This window comes from Cucurbita maxima, unplaced genomic scaffold, assembly GCF_002738345.1.
Source record: "Cucurbita maxima cultivar Rimu unplaced genomic scaffold, Cmax_1.0 Cma_Scf00028, whole genome shotgun sequence".
Classification (NCBI taxonomy): domain Eukaryota; kingdom Viridiplantae; phylum Streptophyta; class Magnoliopsida; order Cucurbitales; family Cucurbitaceae; genus Cucurbita; species Cucurbita maxima.
Window position 1 is genome coordinate 1,372,646 of NW_019272044.1, and position 15,673 is coordinate 1,388,318.

Sequence of the window (15,673 nt, forward strand, 5' to 3'; positions counted from 1 at the left end):
ACTTGATAGACACATGAAGTCTACCAACAAAAACTTCTCATTGAACTATGTTATTATTTTTATTTAAATTAATATTAAATCGGGACCAATTATAAATTGACATTTGTCCTAAATTAAATTTCAAGCCTAGTTTGAGCTGAGTTGGGTCGTATGACAATTGGGTTTACAATCAAACAAGCCCAACAATGAATTATTAAGGGCTAACGAAGACGTTTGATTTAAGGTTTTGTTTATTATGTCTATAAAAGAATGTATAGAAATAGAACCTCGGATATCAAATAATTGTATTTGGTGTTGCATCGAAAATGTTATCGGAATTTGTTTCGTATAAACAAAGTATTATGCTTTAAATTTTAATTTAATTTTCATTCATTAACCGAAAAATATTAATAATTATTCTCAAATAAATTATTTTAATAAAATAATATTAAAAAAAAAAACTTTTTAGCTCATTTAAAAATATATATCATCAAAATTTAGTAAGTCGAGCCAAAAGATTGTCATGTCTCAAAGTGCAATTACAAGGTCGAGAGAAAAGAAACTACAACGACCACTAACCACTCATATTCAAGCTATAGTAAGCTGATTAAAGGAAGTTTCAGAAATGTTAAGTATTTTTCTACCGGTTGAACAAAGTTGGGAAATCCATCAAATCTATTTTCATTTTCATTTTAATGTTTTTTTTTTTTTTTTTCTTTTTGATGAGAGGGAGAGGGCGTGGAAGAATGGGCTAAACACGTAGATGGCAGATAATGTTGATCTTGAGGATTTGTTGCATATTGCATGTAAAATCGAGAGGATGATCGAACGAAGGTCTCAAGGGTGTTCTCTTATTTCTTTTCTGATCCTAATTATACATAGAAAGAAAAACTACTCTTATTTTATTGTCCTATTTGGAATTTTCATTTCCAGTTTCCTCTAAAGGTTTTTAAAACACGTCTACTAGAGAGAGGTTTTCACACCCTTATAAAGGGTGTTTCGTTCTCCACCCCAACCAATGTGGGATCTCACAATCCACCCCTTTGAGGCTCAGCGTCCTTGTTGGCACTCGTTCCTTTCTCCAATGGATGTGGGACCCCACCAAATCCACCCCATTTGGGGTCGAGCGTCTTTACTGGCACACCGCCATCTGTCTACTCCCTTTAGGGAATAACCTTCTCGCTGAGACATCGCCCGGTGTCAGGCTCTGATACCATTTGTAACGGCTCAAGTCCACCGTTAGCAGATATTTTTCTCTTTGGACTTTCCCTTTCGGGATTCCTCTCAAGGTTATTAAAACGCGTCCGCTAGAAAGAGATTTTCACACCATTATAAAAGGTGTTTCGTTTTCCCCATCAACCAATGTAAGATCTCACATTCTAAAAGGTATATTTATTGATCAATGCAAACTTAAAAAATAAAAAGCAAGAGACCAATGCACAAAAAGAAAAAAGAAAAAAAAGAGTTGAGTGAAAAACAAGCGAGTAGCACTAAGCCTATAAAAAAAAAACAAAAAAACGCCAGATCAATAAGTTTGTATGTTAGAACAAGTGAGACAATGAATGTTTTGCTCTTTAACTCGATCATTCTTGTACTTATGTGCAAGTGTCTTGTTTCTTTCTCAACAAGTTTAACCCTTCTTTGTCTAGCGATTTTGTTATACTTTCGTAAGAGGTTGAAGATTTATTTCTCGAGGAGATGCCTAGTGGTTCAACACCACTCAAAGAAATTGAGCTTAAGATTGACTTCATTCTTTGAACATCCATTTTAAACCGTCCAATACATAGGACTAATCCAAGTGAGTAAACTCATTCCTTAAGACATATAGGTGAAAGTTTGAGTCCATGTTTTGTGTGAGTTATTCTTGTGCCTCTTAGCGTATGTGTTAGGTTGTAGGACTATAAATAAGATAACTATAAAGTACAAAGCATCTAATTCCCAAATTAGATTATATGCTCGATGAGTAGCATGAACACAGTCTTTACCATAATTAACAACACACGTAAGATCATCTTCAAGTTAGAAGATTGGATTCGGGTGGCTTTCAAATAGAAAAATTTCCTACTCAAAGAAAATCCAAACTTGTAGAGTATGTTGTTAGTACAACCTATAATGTTGTTGATTTGAGTCTTATCGTTGCAGATGGTGGTCGGGATTCGAGGACAAATACTCCTTCAGAGGGGCTAAGGAATTGTCATACTTCACGATCCATTTATAAATATAAGACCTAAGAAGCTACCATGAGCTATGATAAGCTTGTCAAAGGAAATTCTAGAAATCGTCATATTAACGATTAAAAAATTGATATAATAATACATAAAAAAAAAAAAAAAATGTATATACGTGTCCGTATGAGTAAGCACACACGTGTAGACTTTTCACACGGTCTATAATCCAACGAATTCGATATATTTTAATAAATTAATAAAAAAATGGTATTTTTGATAATTTTTTATTTATATTCAACCTATTTAAATGGTCCATTATAGTCCATAAGGGTTTTCTTTTTTATTTATTATAATGGACGGAAATAAAAGATAAATTAAAAAAATAAAAAATAAAAAGTATATATGACGTGTCGATATATGCATATGTGGCTGTAGTAGGTGGGTATAAACAAGCACACACGTGTACATTTTTCAAACATTCCATAATCGACTGGCCTTGTTGTCAATTCCAGAATTTAATTAATTAATTAATTAATTTATTTATTTATTTATTTTTGACGGTGCAAACCAAGAATGTTATAATAAATGGTCCTAGATGGGCCTTATTGAAAAGTGCTGTTGACGACGACATGTCGTAAGTGGCCTCCTTTTGTCGTATCCGCATGTCTGTCAAGTGTATTATGTTGGACTAATTCTATCTCCCATCAATTATAAAATATTCAATTTATCATTAATTTCGGATTTTTTTTCTTATTTTAATTTATTTAAATAACAAGATGAAATCTAAATTAACGGTAGTTGTCGGCCGTGGATCTCTAACATGATGACATCACAATCATTGTCACGATCGAAAATGAAATCTATTTTTGCAATAAATATGGAAATTAATTCTAAATTCTTCTAAGAATTAATTTTTTTAATTAATTTAGAATATGAATAATATTTTAATTTCTAATAATGTTATTTAGTTAGAGTTATTAAAAAAAAAAGAAATAATAATAATAATAATTGATTCTCGTTATTGAAAATATATTTTACATTGACCGAATATTGAAATGGAAAAATATGTTTGATAATATAAAATAAAATAAAATAACCAAAAGAATGCTCCATTAATGAATGGCTTTATCTTTGGGAATATTTATAAATATGATTTTTTTAAAAAAATTAATTACAAATATAATATTCTCTTTTTATATATATTTCTTGATAAATTTAGAAAATATTTCACCGTTACTGAAAAATAGAACGACCAAAATTAAAATTAATCTTTTATGCACAGTTACCTTATAATTAACTTTTTATTAAAAATTATATTATAATATTAAAATTAAAATTTTTAGAAATAATATTTATAAAACATTATATTATTTTACATGTTTTTAATAAAAACTATATTAAAAATTAGATTATTTTTTTAAAAAAATAAAAACTCGTGAGAAATTATTCAATAATAGTAATAGTAAGGAAACTGAGGAATGAATTTTGTAGTATTCTCGAGAAATTCTTCAATTTTTTTTCGAAGTGAATGAAGTTCAGATATTAAGAAATATCGAGAAAAGTATATGGATCTTGTTCTATCTCTGTTGGTTGAGTTAAAAAAAAAAAAAAAAAAAAAAGGAAAAAGAGGAGTTTGAAGAATCGATCCTTCCCTTAGTTATAAAAAAGGGGTTGGGGGTTGGGGCGGGAGATGGATCCACGTCATAGATTTTGGAGCAAATTGTTTGTAATTAGAGATTATAGAAATGGAAAATAAGATGAGAGTGAATAATAAGGATCCTTATCCTGATTAAAGCGGAACCAATGGACGCAAATAGCGGCAAGGAGAAGCAGCCATGGATTTTAGATATATAAATATTTGAGGTTTTGGAGCAAAAAAGATTCGATTCCGCCTTCAAATTCCTCCGCCCACTTCGATTTTTAATCCCCAAACCCCAAATATCTACAATAATCATCATTCCTCGCTGTTTTCCTTCACTTTCTCACTAAACAAACACCCGCTTGATTCTTGTTTTCTCAAAAAACCGACGAATCCAAGCAACCCATCTCCTTAATTCTCTCTTTTTTTCGTATTCAATCAACCCCTTTTGATTTTTCTCTCATGATCTTCTTCCTTCTCTAATGGGTCTTAATTTCTCTTCGTTTTTTTGCCTCCGTAATGGCTCTCACCCACCGTCGCCACCGCCGTATCCCGGCCTCGGGGACTTGCCGGAGAACTGCGTGGCGGATGTTTTGGGGCATTTGAGTCCGGTGGAGATTTGTAGACTTGCGAGGTTGAATCGGGCCTTTCGTGGGGCTTCCTGGGCTGATTTCGTTTGGGATTCCAAATTGCCGTCTAATTATAGGGTTCTTGTTCAACGATTGTTTGGTGATTTTGTTCAGATTATGAGTAAAAGAGAGATTTATACGAAGCTTTGTCAACAGAATCCATTGGATGGTGGAAATAAGGTAAACTTAATTTCGAAATTAGGGCTTTGATTTCGTTGGTTTCTCTTCTGCATTGTTGATTTTGTTTTCGCTCTCGTTTCAGAAAGTTTGGCTGGATAAACATTCTGGTGGTGTTTGTTTATCGATTTCTTCCATGGATTTGAGGATTACTGGGATTGATGATCGGAGGTATTGGAATCGCATCTCCACTGAAGAATCGAGGTCAGTCAGATTCATTGGAATGAATATTTTGAATCAATCTATGCTTGTTCTTATCATTATTGTTTGAGTTTTTGCTTGCTGAATTCATGGAACATGGTTGAATGGATCTTGTTGTTCTATATTAACAGAATTATTCCAAGTTTGGTAAGAACAATGATTTGTTTTGGATATAAGTTCTTCCCTGGATTCATGTGGGAAATATGTCTGCCTCCAAAACGTATAGTTGGGGAGGAGAACCAAACATTCATTATAAGGGTGTAGAAACCTCTCCGTAGTAGTAGCGTTTTAAAAACCTTGAAGGGAAAGCCCGAAAAGGACAATATCTGCTAGCGATGCGATGGGCTTGGGCAAGCTGAGCCTTGAAGGAGGGTGGACACGAGGTAGTGTGCCAGCGATGACGTTGGGGCCCGAAGGAGGGTGGATTGTGAGAACCCATATCGGTTGGGGAGGAGAATAAAACATTATTTATAAAAGCGGGGAAACCTCTCCCTAATAGACGCGTTTTAAAAACGTTGTGGGCAAGCTTATCAAAGCGCTATAGTTATGGAATGCTTATCAAAGCGTTTTGCACATAAATTGTGTCGAAAAACAATCTTTTATGCGTATTGGTATCGGTTTCAGTTGTGTTCTTGATCAACTCATTGATATTTGAAGATCTTTTGAGGCTGATGGAACTGAAAGGATGTATATAAGTTAGTGTAATCAGTGAACTCTGTGATTTTGTCGTCTGCATCGTTGAGAGGGAACGAACTGATATCGATTTTTTCATTTTCTTGCTTAGATTCCACACTGTTGCATATCTTCAGCAAGTATGGTGGTTTGAAGTTGGTGGAGAGGTCGACTTTCCGTTTCCACCGGGAAGTTACAGTCTATACTTCAGGTTACAATTGGGTCGGACATCGAAGAGGTTTGGGCGTCGAATCTGTAACCTCGAGCACGTTCATGGTTGGAACATAAAGCCTGTGCAATTCCAGCTTTGGACTTCAGATGGTCAGCATGCTAAAACTCGATGCTATTTAGTGGAATCTGGGAAATGGACTCTGTATCGTGCAGGTAACTTCAATGTCGATGCTCGAAATGAATCGACAAGGGTCAAATTCTCTATGACTCAGATCGACTGCACGCACACGAAAGGCGGGCTGTGTTTAGATGCAGTGATGATCTGCCCGGTCGAGTACGAACAGATATCCCAGTGTCGTTGACTCGTTCGGTCTGCATTTTGTTGTAGTTAGAAAATGTGTAAAAAAACATAGGTGAGTAAGAGAGAAGAAGATTATATTTTTGATGATAGCTTCTCAAATGATGATTGGCTTTGTTTTTTGGTAAGCCTATAGTAGTTTGGGTTGGAAACGAGGGAATATTTATCGTTTTTGTTCGATAATTGTTTGATATTTTAATTTTAGATTCGATGATGATTTCACTTCATTTTCATTCTTTCGATTTATCACTGTCAGTTTGCTTATGGTTTTGACTTTAACGATTGGCTTAGACATGAGGTTTGTGCTCGTTACGAGATTTAACCCAATACCTTGTGGTACGAGCTATCGATAGCTATGTACCAATTTTGTCATTTTACTTTGTCACTGATAGTTTGTTTAGAGTTCTAATTTCAACGGTTGGTAATTAAACACGAGGTTTGTGTTCGTCACGAGATTTAACCTAACATCTTATGGTACGAGCTGACATCGGTCCTGTACCAGTTTTGTCACTTTGTCTAAAATCAAAGTGGAATGTCATTTCAGACATTTTTGTAGATGTGAATTGGATGGCAATAGATATGTGCATAACTAGTAGCGATGTTGCATGGTACTAAAGTTTCTAGCTACATTTTGTTCTTTTTTTTATTTTTACCTTTAACTTTAATTATTTTATTAAAAGAAATATCGTACACAGACCTCTATTTGTGATTCATAATCTTGAAAATTTAACACATTCCAATAATAATCATAACCACATCCAAATGAGAGCGCTTTGAGGATAGTAACATGTTACCATGTCATACGAGAATGTCATAACCATAATATCAGTGTGTATGACCCATATAACTAGATATTTAAGAACATGTGGTTGATGATGACGTTACCTTTTTTTTATTTGTTTATTTATTTATTTTAAAGAAATTGATTCTTTATTGTGTGGCTTTCATTGTAATGAATGTGGAATATCAGTCCACTCTAAAACATCTCAACATCCAAAATTGTTTATTTATATTCAAACCTTTTTAAAAGTTTCTATTTTATCGAAATTTATGATTCACATGAGATCATATCATATAGATGCTCATATTGTCCGAGAGAGAATTGAACCATCTCCAACTTCTCAACCCAAATAAGAAACGTTTGGTTGAATTATACTTTTATGGTTGGGATTGGGTTAACCCAACCAACCCGAAAATAGGGTTTCAACTTAACCCTATACTACCCTACTTTTAACGATTATTATGGAGATTAAAAATATTTAACCTGATCTTCGTTATTTAAAATATACTACTAACAAAATCCTAAAAAAACAGAATGGATTACCGCTCTATAAAATATATTCTATAACTAACTTTATATCTTAATTCAAATTTCATATACTCTGTCGGAAAGTTGAAGAGTGTATATAATTTCATAATAGTAACTAATGTTAGTAATGCAGTGTGACTTGTTAATATTTCATATTTGAGATAGATTATTTAGATTTTTTAAATAATTTAAAAAAACAACTCGACAACCCGACCTAATCCAAAAATAGAGTGTTGGGTTGCTCGAGTTACCAATCTGATGAATCAAAATTTTGGATTGATCTAACCCAACCCAACCCAATCCAATCCACGTTGCTGTTAAATTTAAATTCATTGAGGAATAAGTTACATCATCAATGGTTTGGTTCAGCAAGTTGCTGTTGGTTAGCAAGAGGTTGAAGAACCAACGAACCATTTCCGGTTCGGTTTGGTTTGGTTGGGGTTCAATGGTTCGGTTTACATGGTTTGGTTAATTTCAATTTAAAATAAACTACCAAAAAATACAACCCCAAGAACTTTATTAGCTCAGCAGACCTATTTACCAGAAAGAAGGCCCAATCCTAAGCCCAATAACTTACAAGACCTAATCAGTGTGAGGGTTGACTCGGTCTAAAGTCAACAATTTTGGTCAACTTTTGGACCAACCTATAATTTCCGATTGATTGGATTGATGACCTGATAAACCCGAAGAGAGTTCAAGCCCAACCCAACCCAATCCTCTATTTTCAGGTTGGGTTGGATGGGTTGTCTAGTTCTTGTTTTAAAAATTATTTTAAAAAAATCATACCCGTAAAAAAATGACAACTCATGAACTAATCCAAAATTTTCAATTTCAAAAAAATCAGCTCAATCCAAATCGAAAAAAAAAAAATCTTTATGGTTTAGATTGATTAGTCTGAGATGATCGGACTATCAAACTATATAAATACCTCTAATTTAGAGAGAATACTTCTGAATATATTATTTGATATTAAATTGGCTACCAACATTAATTAATATATATATTTTTTTTTTTGAGTAAATAATAGACTAATATTATTAATAATGGTCTTTGATCGTTATCCCCTAGACCAAAATTTTCATTATTAAATAATGTATTCTATTCATATTAAAATATCGTTATTGATATATTAATGTAGTTCTTCCTTCCAAGTTTTCATTATTATTATAAATCATGAATAAATTTAATATGTATTAGTTAATTTATCGTTTATTACTTTTAATAAGCTCTATGCGAGATTAGATATACATAATAATAACTATAAATATCGAGAAATCAAGAAATCTATAGATCGTGCTAAACCGACAAGTTCGAGATCTTCATGCACGCATATGAATGGTTGCTACAAGCTCATATCACGAACATGTGGTAAAATCCGTATACTCTTAGGACATATTGTTAAACTTAGTTTAGCTGAACATATTGATTACTACTAAATTTTATCTAAAAAATATTTAGTTTAAGTAAAAGTCTTGTTGACCTTAAATGGCTTCAATAAGGTTAAAAATAGCTTCGAGAGAATGTAAGAAACGATACAAAAGATGTATATCAAGTTGTATAAGTAGACAAGTCGAACTGTTAAGCCGTCAAGCTAAGGTGCTATCTGAGAGTACTGGACCAAGTCGACAACTGAGTCGCGGCTTGAGAATTGGCTTTCATATACTCCACACGTGTGCGGAGTGCAACTGACCGACTCGGGTTGGCACGTGGGTTTTGGAGCGCACACATTTTCTTTGGGTCGTGGGCCATGCACGATGACACATTTTGGGCCGTTCGTTTTTGGATTGCTGGATCCAACATTGGTGTGGGGCCATATGACCTGAATTTCAAGCTCATGGATTCATCTTCTCAACCTGACTTTCTAAACTACGAATCTAGTGTTATAGTGAGGCTCTATTATTCAAGTTCCTAAATCAACACTTAATGAACTACTCATCTAATTATTATATATGGAAAAGAGTGAATTCAAGAGAGTAAGAAATCAACTTAAAATGATAAGGAATCAACTCAAGAGAATAAGACTCAAAATTTGCCTCGATTTTGAAGGCGTAGAATCAAGCAACTAGTTCTTAAACAGAAGATTCAAATGGCTACATAAAATGGGATGATCAAGACAAACTGCAAATCTAAATATAGTAAATACACGCGATAGGATTGCATATGTTTACAAAAATATTATATTTGTTGTAATTTCGCAAAAAGAAAAAAAAAAAAAAAACGAGTTAATTTTTGAAAAGTGGAAACTAAATGGGCACAAAATTCACGGTGATGGAGCCATATGATCGGAAGGCACGTACAAGAAGGCGGCGTAGTTGAGATTTTGCACTGTAAATCAAAGAAAACACTTCGTTAACTCCGAAACAGACCAAATCCAGAGCAACGCCTTCGATGGGCCTGGAGATGGAATCCTTAGCCGCCTCAATCGGCGTCTCGGTCCCAGTTCTCCGGTTCCTTCTCTGTTTCGTCGCCACCATTCCGGTCAGCTTTCTATGGCGGCTTATTCCAGGTCGTTCCACCAAGCACCTCTATTCCGCCCTCTCCGGTGTGCTTCTCTCTTGTCTCTCATTTGGGTTCTCTTCCAACCTCCATTTATTGGTCCCCATGTTCCTGGGTTATGCTTCGATGCTCCTCTTCCGTCGCCATTGCGGCTTAATTACCTTCTTGCTCGGCTTTGGTTATCTCATTGGATGGTAAGCGATTATTGGGCGTTTCTTTTGTTATTCGATTCAATTGGGTTTGTTATTCGACTTATTGATAGGGTTCTTGAATTCAACAATCTGATTGTAATTTCTATTGTTTTTCATTCTTCGAATTATTGTTGTCTCACTTTAATTTGTGTTGAATCTGGTGGAAATTGAACTTGGGATAATGTTCTGTTCTTGTAATTCTGTCATGCAGCTCAGATTGTGTTTGTCTTCTGGGCTTTGGTTGACTATGATTTTGACTTGTAGGAAGATGTAACATAAGTTTGAGCTCGGTACTCGGTTTTTTATCGAACGGGTTGTTCGATGTAAGCAGGAAAATTATAGTCCTTGTAGAATTAATTGTTTGGAAATTAAGAACGTTTGTGCTGGAGATGACTTGTAACAGCCCAAGCCTACCGCTGACAGATATTGTCCTTTTTAGGCTTTCCCTTTTGGGTTTTCCCTCATGGTTTTTAGAATGCGTCTACTAGGGAGAGGTTTCCACACTCTTATAAAGGAGTTCTCCTCCCCGACCGATATGGGATCTCACGTTGCTACAACTGTGCTAAGTTCCTTTAGTCTTTTAGTTTTCGTGAGCTTAAATTTTAGGTAGGAATTCGTTTGGTCTTTTTGTGTTGGTATAGTTATGGCACTGATAAAGCTAAATTCTTGGCCCTGAATTTGCTTTTCATGTTTGCTGGGGATAATCTGATAGCTAGAATGGTAAGTCGATGCTTATTAAGATAAAGTCGTTACGACGGATTAGGATTGTTGACTCTTCGAAGAGATTTGTAAGCATGGAAAGGATTACAAGCAGAAATAGAGTTTATGACTTTGTTGAAAGTCATAGTTAAAACACAATTTTGAAACAATTATAATGTTTCCTTAGCTGAAAAGCTCCTCCTCTTTTCGAAAGTCTGGCTACATTATATGTTTTCGGGATCGATAGAGGCATCGCTACTCAATTTCCTTTGAGGGGATGAAATGGACTTCCACCGTTGTTTCTTTGGACGAGGCCTTTGAGGAGGAACCGTGCTTAGAAATGTCTATGTTGTCAAACTTCTTGGAACTATGATACAACATTTTCTTCCTTGATTATTGTGTACATAAATTTCGGCCATCGAGTTTTCAATGCTTGAAGTGTTTATACCCAAAGCATCATCCTTTTTGAGTATTCTAAAAATGATATTGCTTCTAGGGAGGAAAACGAAATATTCTTTATAAGGGTGTGGTAACTTCTTCTTAGCAGACGTGTTTTAAAAATCTTAAAGGGAAGGCCCAAAGAGAACAATATCTGCTAGCGGTGAGCTTGGGCCGTTACTAATAGTATCAGAGACAGACACCGAGCAATGTGCCAGTAAAGACGCTGGGCCCCAAAGGGGGGTGGATTGGGGGGTCCCACATCAATTGGGGAAGGGAACGAGTGCCGGTGAAGACACTGGGCTCCGAAGTGGGGTAGATTGTGAGATCCCATATCGGTTGGGGAGGAGAATGAAACATTCTTTATAAGGATATGGAAACCTCTCTCTAGTAAACGCGTTTTAAAAACCTCGAGGTGAAGCTCGAAAGGGAAGACCCAAATAGTACAATATTTACTAGTGGTGGGCTTAGACCGTTACTAATGTATCAGAGCTAGACACCGAGCAATGTGCCAGTAAGGACGCTGGCCCCAAAGGGGGTGGATTGTGGGGTCCCACATCAATTGAAGAAGGCAACGAGTGCCAACAAGGACACTGGGCTCCGAAGTGGGGTGGATTGTGAGATCCTACATCGGTTGGGGAGGAGAACGAAACATTCTTTATAAGGATGTGGAGACCTCTCCCTAGTAGGATGTGTTTTAAAAACCTTGAGGGGAAGCCCGAAAGGGAAAACCCAAAGAAGACAATATCTGCTAGTGGTGGGCTTGGGCCGTTACAATCAGATTCTTACGAATGTTGCTAATCCATTTAGCATAGCCCTTATCTCCAAATGAAACTTGAACACAACTGAAATGAGGAGGAGTTGAACTTAAAAGCTAGTTACAGGGGAAGAAGTCCATAGGAGGTTAGAGAAAGCAGCGAGAGCCGAATGATCGGCCACGACAGTTGCCGGGCGAGCAGCAGAACATGCACAAAATGCAGGATTGTTGGTTTTTTTATTTGATATACTTATAATCTAATTTTACCATCACCATTCTGCAAATTTTTTTGAAGATTTGTCTCGGAATCTGTTAGCGTGTTTTGTAAAGAAAATGATCCTAGATATCATATCTAATGTTGAGTTATCTCCCTTGAGGCACTAAAAATCTAGCATTTGATTATTGATTGTGTTTCAAATCCATTTGCATCATAAAGATCTTTCAGATTCTTGAGATTGTGCTTTTGATTCCAGAATTCTTGACTATTTGTAAACATGTGTAGCCATGTATATTACATGAGTGGGGACGCTTGGAAGGAAGGAGGTATTGATGCAACTGGTAAGATCACTCGATCGACTCCACGTCTTCTTTTTTTTTCATTACAATTCAAGCGTGTCGTTACTGTGACATTCTTTCCACTATATTGTTCAGGGGCCTTGATGGTGTTGACACTGAAAGTCATTTCATGTTCGATAAACTATAATGATGGGTTGTTAAAAGAAGGTTTAAGTGAGGCTCAAAAGAAAAATCGATTGATTAAGTTACCATCGTTAATCGAGTACGTTGGTTACTGCCTCTGCTGTGGCAGCCACTTTGCTGGTCCTGTTTTTGAAATGAAGGATTATCTTGAGTGGACTGATGGAAATGGGGTATGTCCTTTCTTCTTCTGCTTTGATCGTTTTACCCCCGAACTTCCGGAACGATGTTCTTATGTCGAATTTTGTCATCTTGGTTCTTTTTCAGATTTGGAAGCATGATGAACAAAACCCATCTCCATCACCATATTGTGCAACAATTAGAGCTCTTTTCCAAGCTGCTTTTTGTATGGGCTTGTATTTATACCTCGTACCGCAGTTTCCATTGTCCCGTTTTATCGATCCTGTCTACCATGATTGGCCATTCTGGAAGCGTCTCGGGTACCAATATATGGCAGGCTTCACGGCACGCTGGAAATATTACTTCATCTGGTCAATTTCAGAGGCCTCCATCATTATTTCTGGCTTAGGTTTCAGTGGTTGGACGAAATCTTCTCCGCCTAAACCGCGCTGGGACCGTGCAAAGAACGTTGACATTCTTGGTCTCGAGTTTGTGAAGAGTGCAGTTGAAATTCCTCTTAAATGGAATATTCAAATCAGCACGTGGCTTCGTCATTGTGAGTTTGTTTCCAGCTCGAGGTTTACACATCTACACTGTTTCGTTAGCTTTAATCTGAGATTCCACATCGGTTGGGGAGGAAAACGAAACACCCTTTATAAGGGTGTGGAAACCTCTCTTTAGTAGACGCGTTTTAAAAACCTTGAGGGGAAACTCGAAAGAGAAAATCCAAATAACACAATATCTGCTAGCGGTGGGCTTGGGGCGTTATAAATAGTATTAGAGCCAGACACTGGGCGATGTGCCAGCGAGGAGGCTGAACCCCGAAGAAGGGTGGACACGAGGCAGTGTGCTAGCAAGGACGTTGGGCCCCGAAGGGGGGTGGACTGGGTGGTCCCACATCGATTGGAGAAGGGTACGAGTGCTAGCGAGGATGTTGGGCCCTGAAGGGGGTGGATCATGAGGTCCCACATCTATTGGAGAAAGAAATGAGTGCCAGCGAGGACGCTGGGGCTCGAAGGGGGTGAATTGTGAGACCTCACATCGGTTGGGGAGGAGAACGAAACATTCTTTACAAGGGTGTAAAAACCTTTCCCTAGGAGATGTGTTTTCCCAGGGAAAGCCTAAAGAGGATAATATCTATTAGCGGTGGGCTTGAGCCGTTACATTTAAGCATTTCACTTGTAAAATGATCTCATTGCTGTTTCTTGCTGGTGTAGATGTTTATGAAAGGCTTGTTCAAAAGGGGAGGAAACCTGGGTTCTTTCAGCTGCTGGCTACGCAAACAGTCAGTGCTGTTTGGCATGTGAGTATCATGAAAGACATTACTGCTTTTAATCTTGTACTCATTCAAAATCTCTGGTTATTTTTGTGTTCCGACATCGACTTGCTTTTCTGATCACCCGAAAAAAATATAGGGTCTGTATCCTGGATACATCATCTTCTTTGTCCAGTCCGCTGTGATGATTGCTGGTTCGAGAGGTATGCAATGGCCAAACTGTTAATATACTGTCCCGTCTTCAATTATGTAACTCTTTTCGTTGTTTCCTTGACCTCGGTACGACCGATCGAGCAGTTATCTACAGATGGCAACAAGCTATTCCTCCATCCATGGCTTTCCTCAAAAGTATACTCGGATTTCTGAACTTTACTTACACAGTTTTGGTTCTGAACTACTCCTGTGTTGGGTTCATGGTACGTCTCTTTCGCTTGTTTGCTCGCTCTCGTCGTGCTTATAAGCTTCTGATGCTATAATGTTTTGGGCAGGTCTTGAGCTTGCACGAGACACTTGCCTCGTATGGAAGCGTGTACTACATTGGAACCGTCATTCCCATCACGCTCATCGTACTTGGTTCGATTATTAAACCCGCACCAGCTAGATCGAAAGCTAGAAAAGATCAGTAAGGTAAGACAGCTTGATCCTTTTCATGGGTTTCTGAATAACTTTAGAATGAGTGTGGGAGAACATTTGTTGAATGATTGTGTGATGGATTCTTTTGAGTTGAAGCCATTGAGAAGGATAATTTTGAGTTGTTTGTTGAGTTATTGTGGAAAATGCTTGCCTTGATGCTTAATTCATTAGTAAGGTAAAAAATACATTTAGTCTCTTAGACGACTTCAACTTTAGTTTGGCACGACTTAGACTCGTTCGTTAAAGGAATGATGTTACGTACGAAATGGGTATGTGTTTCAAGGGATCATAAATGAATCAACTAATTAAGATTCGTTCACAAGAAATAAGACATAAGAAATAGATAAAAATATCTTCATCCCTACTAATTTGGTAATCTGCAATGTTTCGTTCCTTAAAATTATAACCAAAATTTTCAACGTATCATTAGCGTATTAACTCATCATTTACGTATCATTATGTTTATTCGGTTTGGTTGATCTTCAGGTTATGAGCTCTCCAAGTTGTTAATAATGGTAATGAATCAATATTTATTTTCTTTTTATTTAAAAACCAGCATGATAAACAACCTTAATATCTCCAAATATACTTTATTAACCACCACAATATTTGTTAAATAAGGTAAGGTCGTTGATTATGTTTTAGTTACTAATAGCGGTTTGTATGAAATTTTCTTTTGTTTTTATGGACATTTTTTTTATGACAAAGTAATAAAGAAACAACTAAATGGATTACATCGAAAATAACAAAATGGTGCGCGTGTCAAATTTTTAGAAAGCAGATTTTGTATTGGTTCAAGATTTACATTTATTTTTGTCGAGTCAACTGGAATTGTTGAAAAATAGGGATACAATCTAACCCAATCCTACTTTAAAGGTTATTACAAAAATCAAGAATATTTGACGTTTTTAACTATGTTGGTGATGATTGTGACCCGTGAATATTTGATATTTGAATTTTATGACATTTTAGTTATTAAGGTTACATAAATAAATAAGATTTTTTATAAAAATAATCTTAGCTTAAACCATCTAACCTAACCCAACTTGAAAATAGAGAGTTGG

General features: G+C 36.1%; 2 protein-coding genes across 2 annotated transcripts; both read left to right on the top strand.

Moving 5' to 3' along the window:
- The first annotated feature begins 3,954 nt into the window (after positions 1-3,954).
- Positions 3,955-6,208, top strand: LOC111465086 (F-box protein PP2-A12-like). The gene is made up of 3 exons (XM_023109371.1): positions 3,955-4,595; positions 4,678-4,796; positions 5,578-6,208. The coding sequence occupies exons 1-3, from the start codon at positions 4,269-4,271 to the stop codon at positions 5,996-5,998; spliced, it is 867 nt and encodes a 288-aa protein (XP_022965139.1). The 5' UTR covers positions 3,955-4,268; the 3' UTR covers positions 5,999-6,208.
- A 3,355-nt stretch (positions 6,209-9,563) lies between these two features.
- Positions 9,564-14,772, top strand: LOC111465025 (lysophospholipid acyltransferase 1-like). Its single transcript, XM_023109277.1, has 8 exons — positions 9,564-9,993; positions 12,387-12,442; positions 12,536-12,753; positions 12,848-13,256; positions 13,918-14,003; positions 14,116-14,179; positions 14,274-14,392; positions 14,465-14,772. Exons 1-8 carry the CDS (start codon positions 9,692-9,694, stop codon positions 14,600-14,602), a joined length of 1,392 nt encoding a protein of 463 aa, XP_022965045.1. The 5' UTR covers positions 9,564-9,691; the 3' UTR covers positions 14,603-14,772.
- The last annotated feature ends 901 nt before the right edge of the window (positions 14,773-15,673 follow it).

Coding starts and splice junctions, on each gene's coding strand:
- LOC111465086 (XM_023109371.1), top strand. CDS start 4,269: ATGGGTCTTAATTTCTCTTCGTTTTTTTGCCTCCGTAATGGCTCTCAC. Junction 4,596..4,677: donor CATTGGATGGTGGAAATAAG/GTAAACTTAATT, acceptor CTCTCGTTTCAG/AAAGTTTGGCTGGATAAACA. Junction 4,797..5,577: donor ATCTCCACTGAAGAATCGAG/GTCAGTCAGATT, acceptor TTTCTTGCTTAG/ATTCCACACTGTTGCATATC.
- LOC111465025 (XM_023109277.1), top strand. CDS start 9,692: ATGGGCCTGGAGATGGAATCCTTAGCCGCCTCAATCGGCGTCTCGGTC. Junction 12,443..12,535: donor AGGAGGTATTGATGCAACTG/GTAAGATCACTC, acceptor TATATTGTTCAG/GGGCCTTGATGGTGTTGACA. Junction 13,257..13,917: donor CAGCACGTGGCTTCGTCATT/GTGAGTTTGTTT, acceptor TTGCTGGTGTAG/ATGTTTATGAAAGGCTTGTT.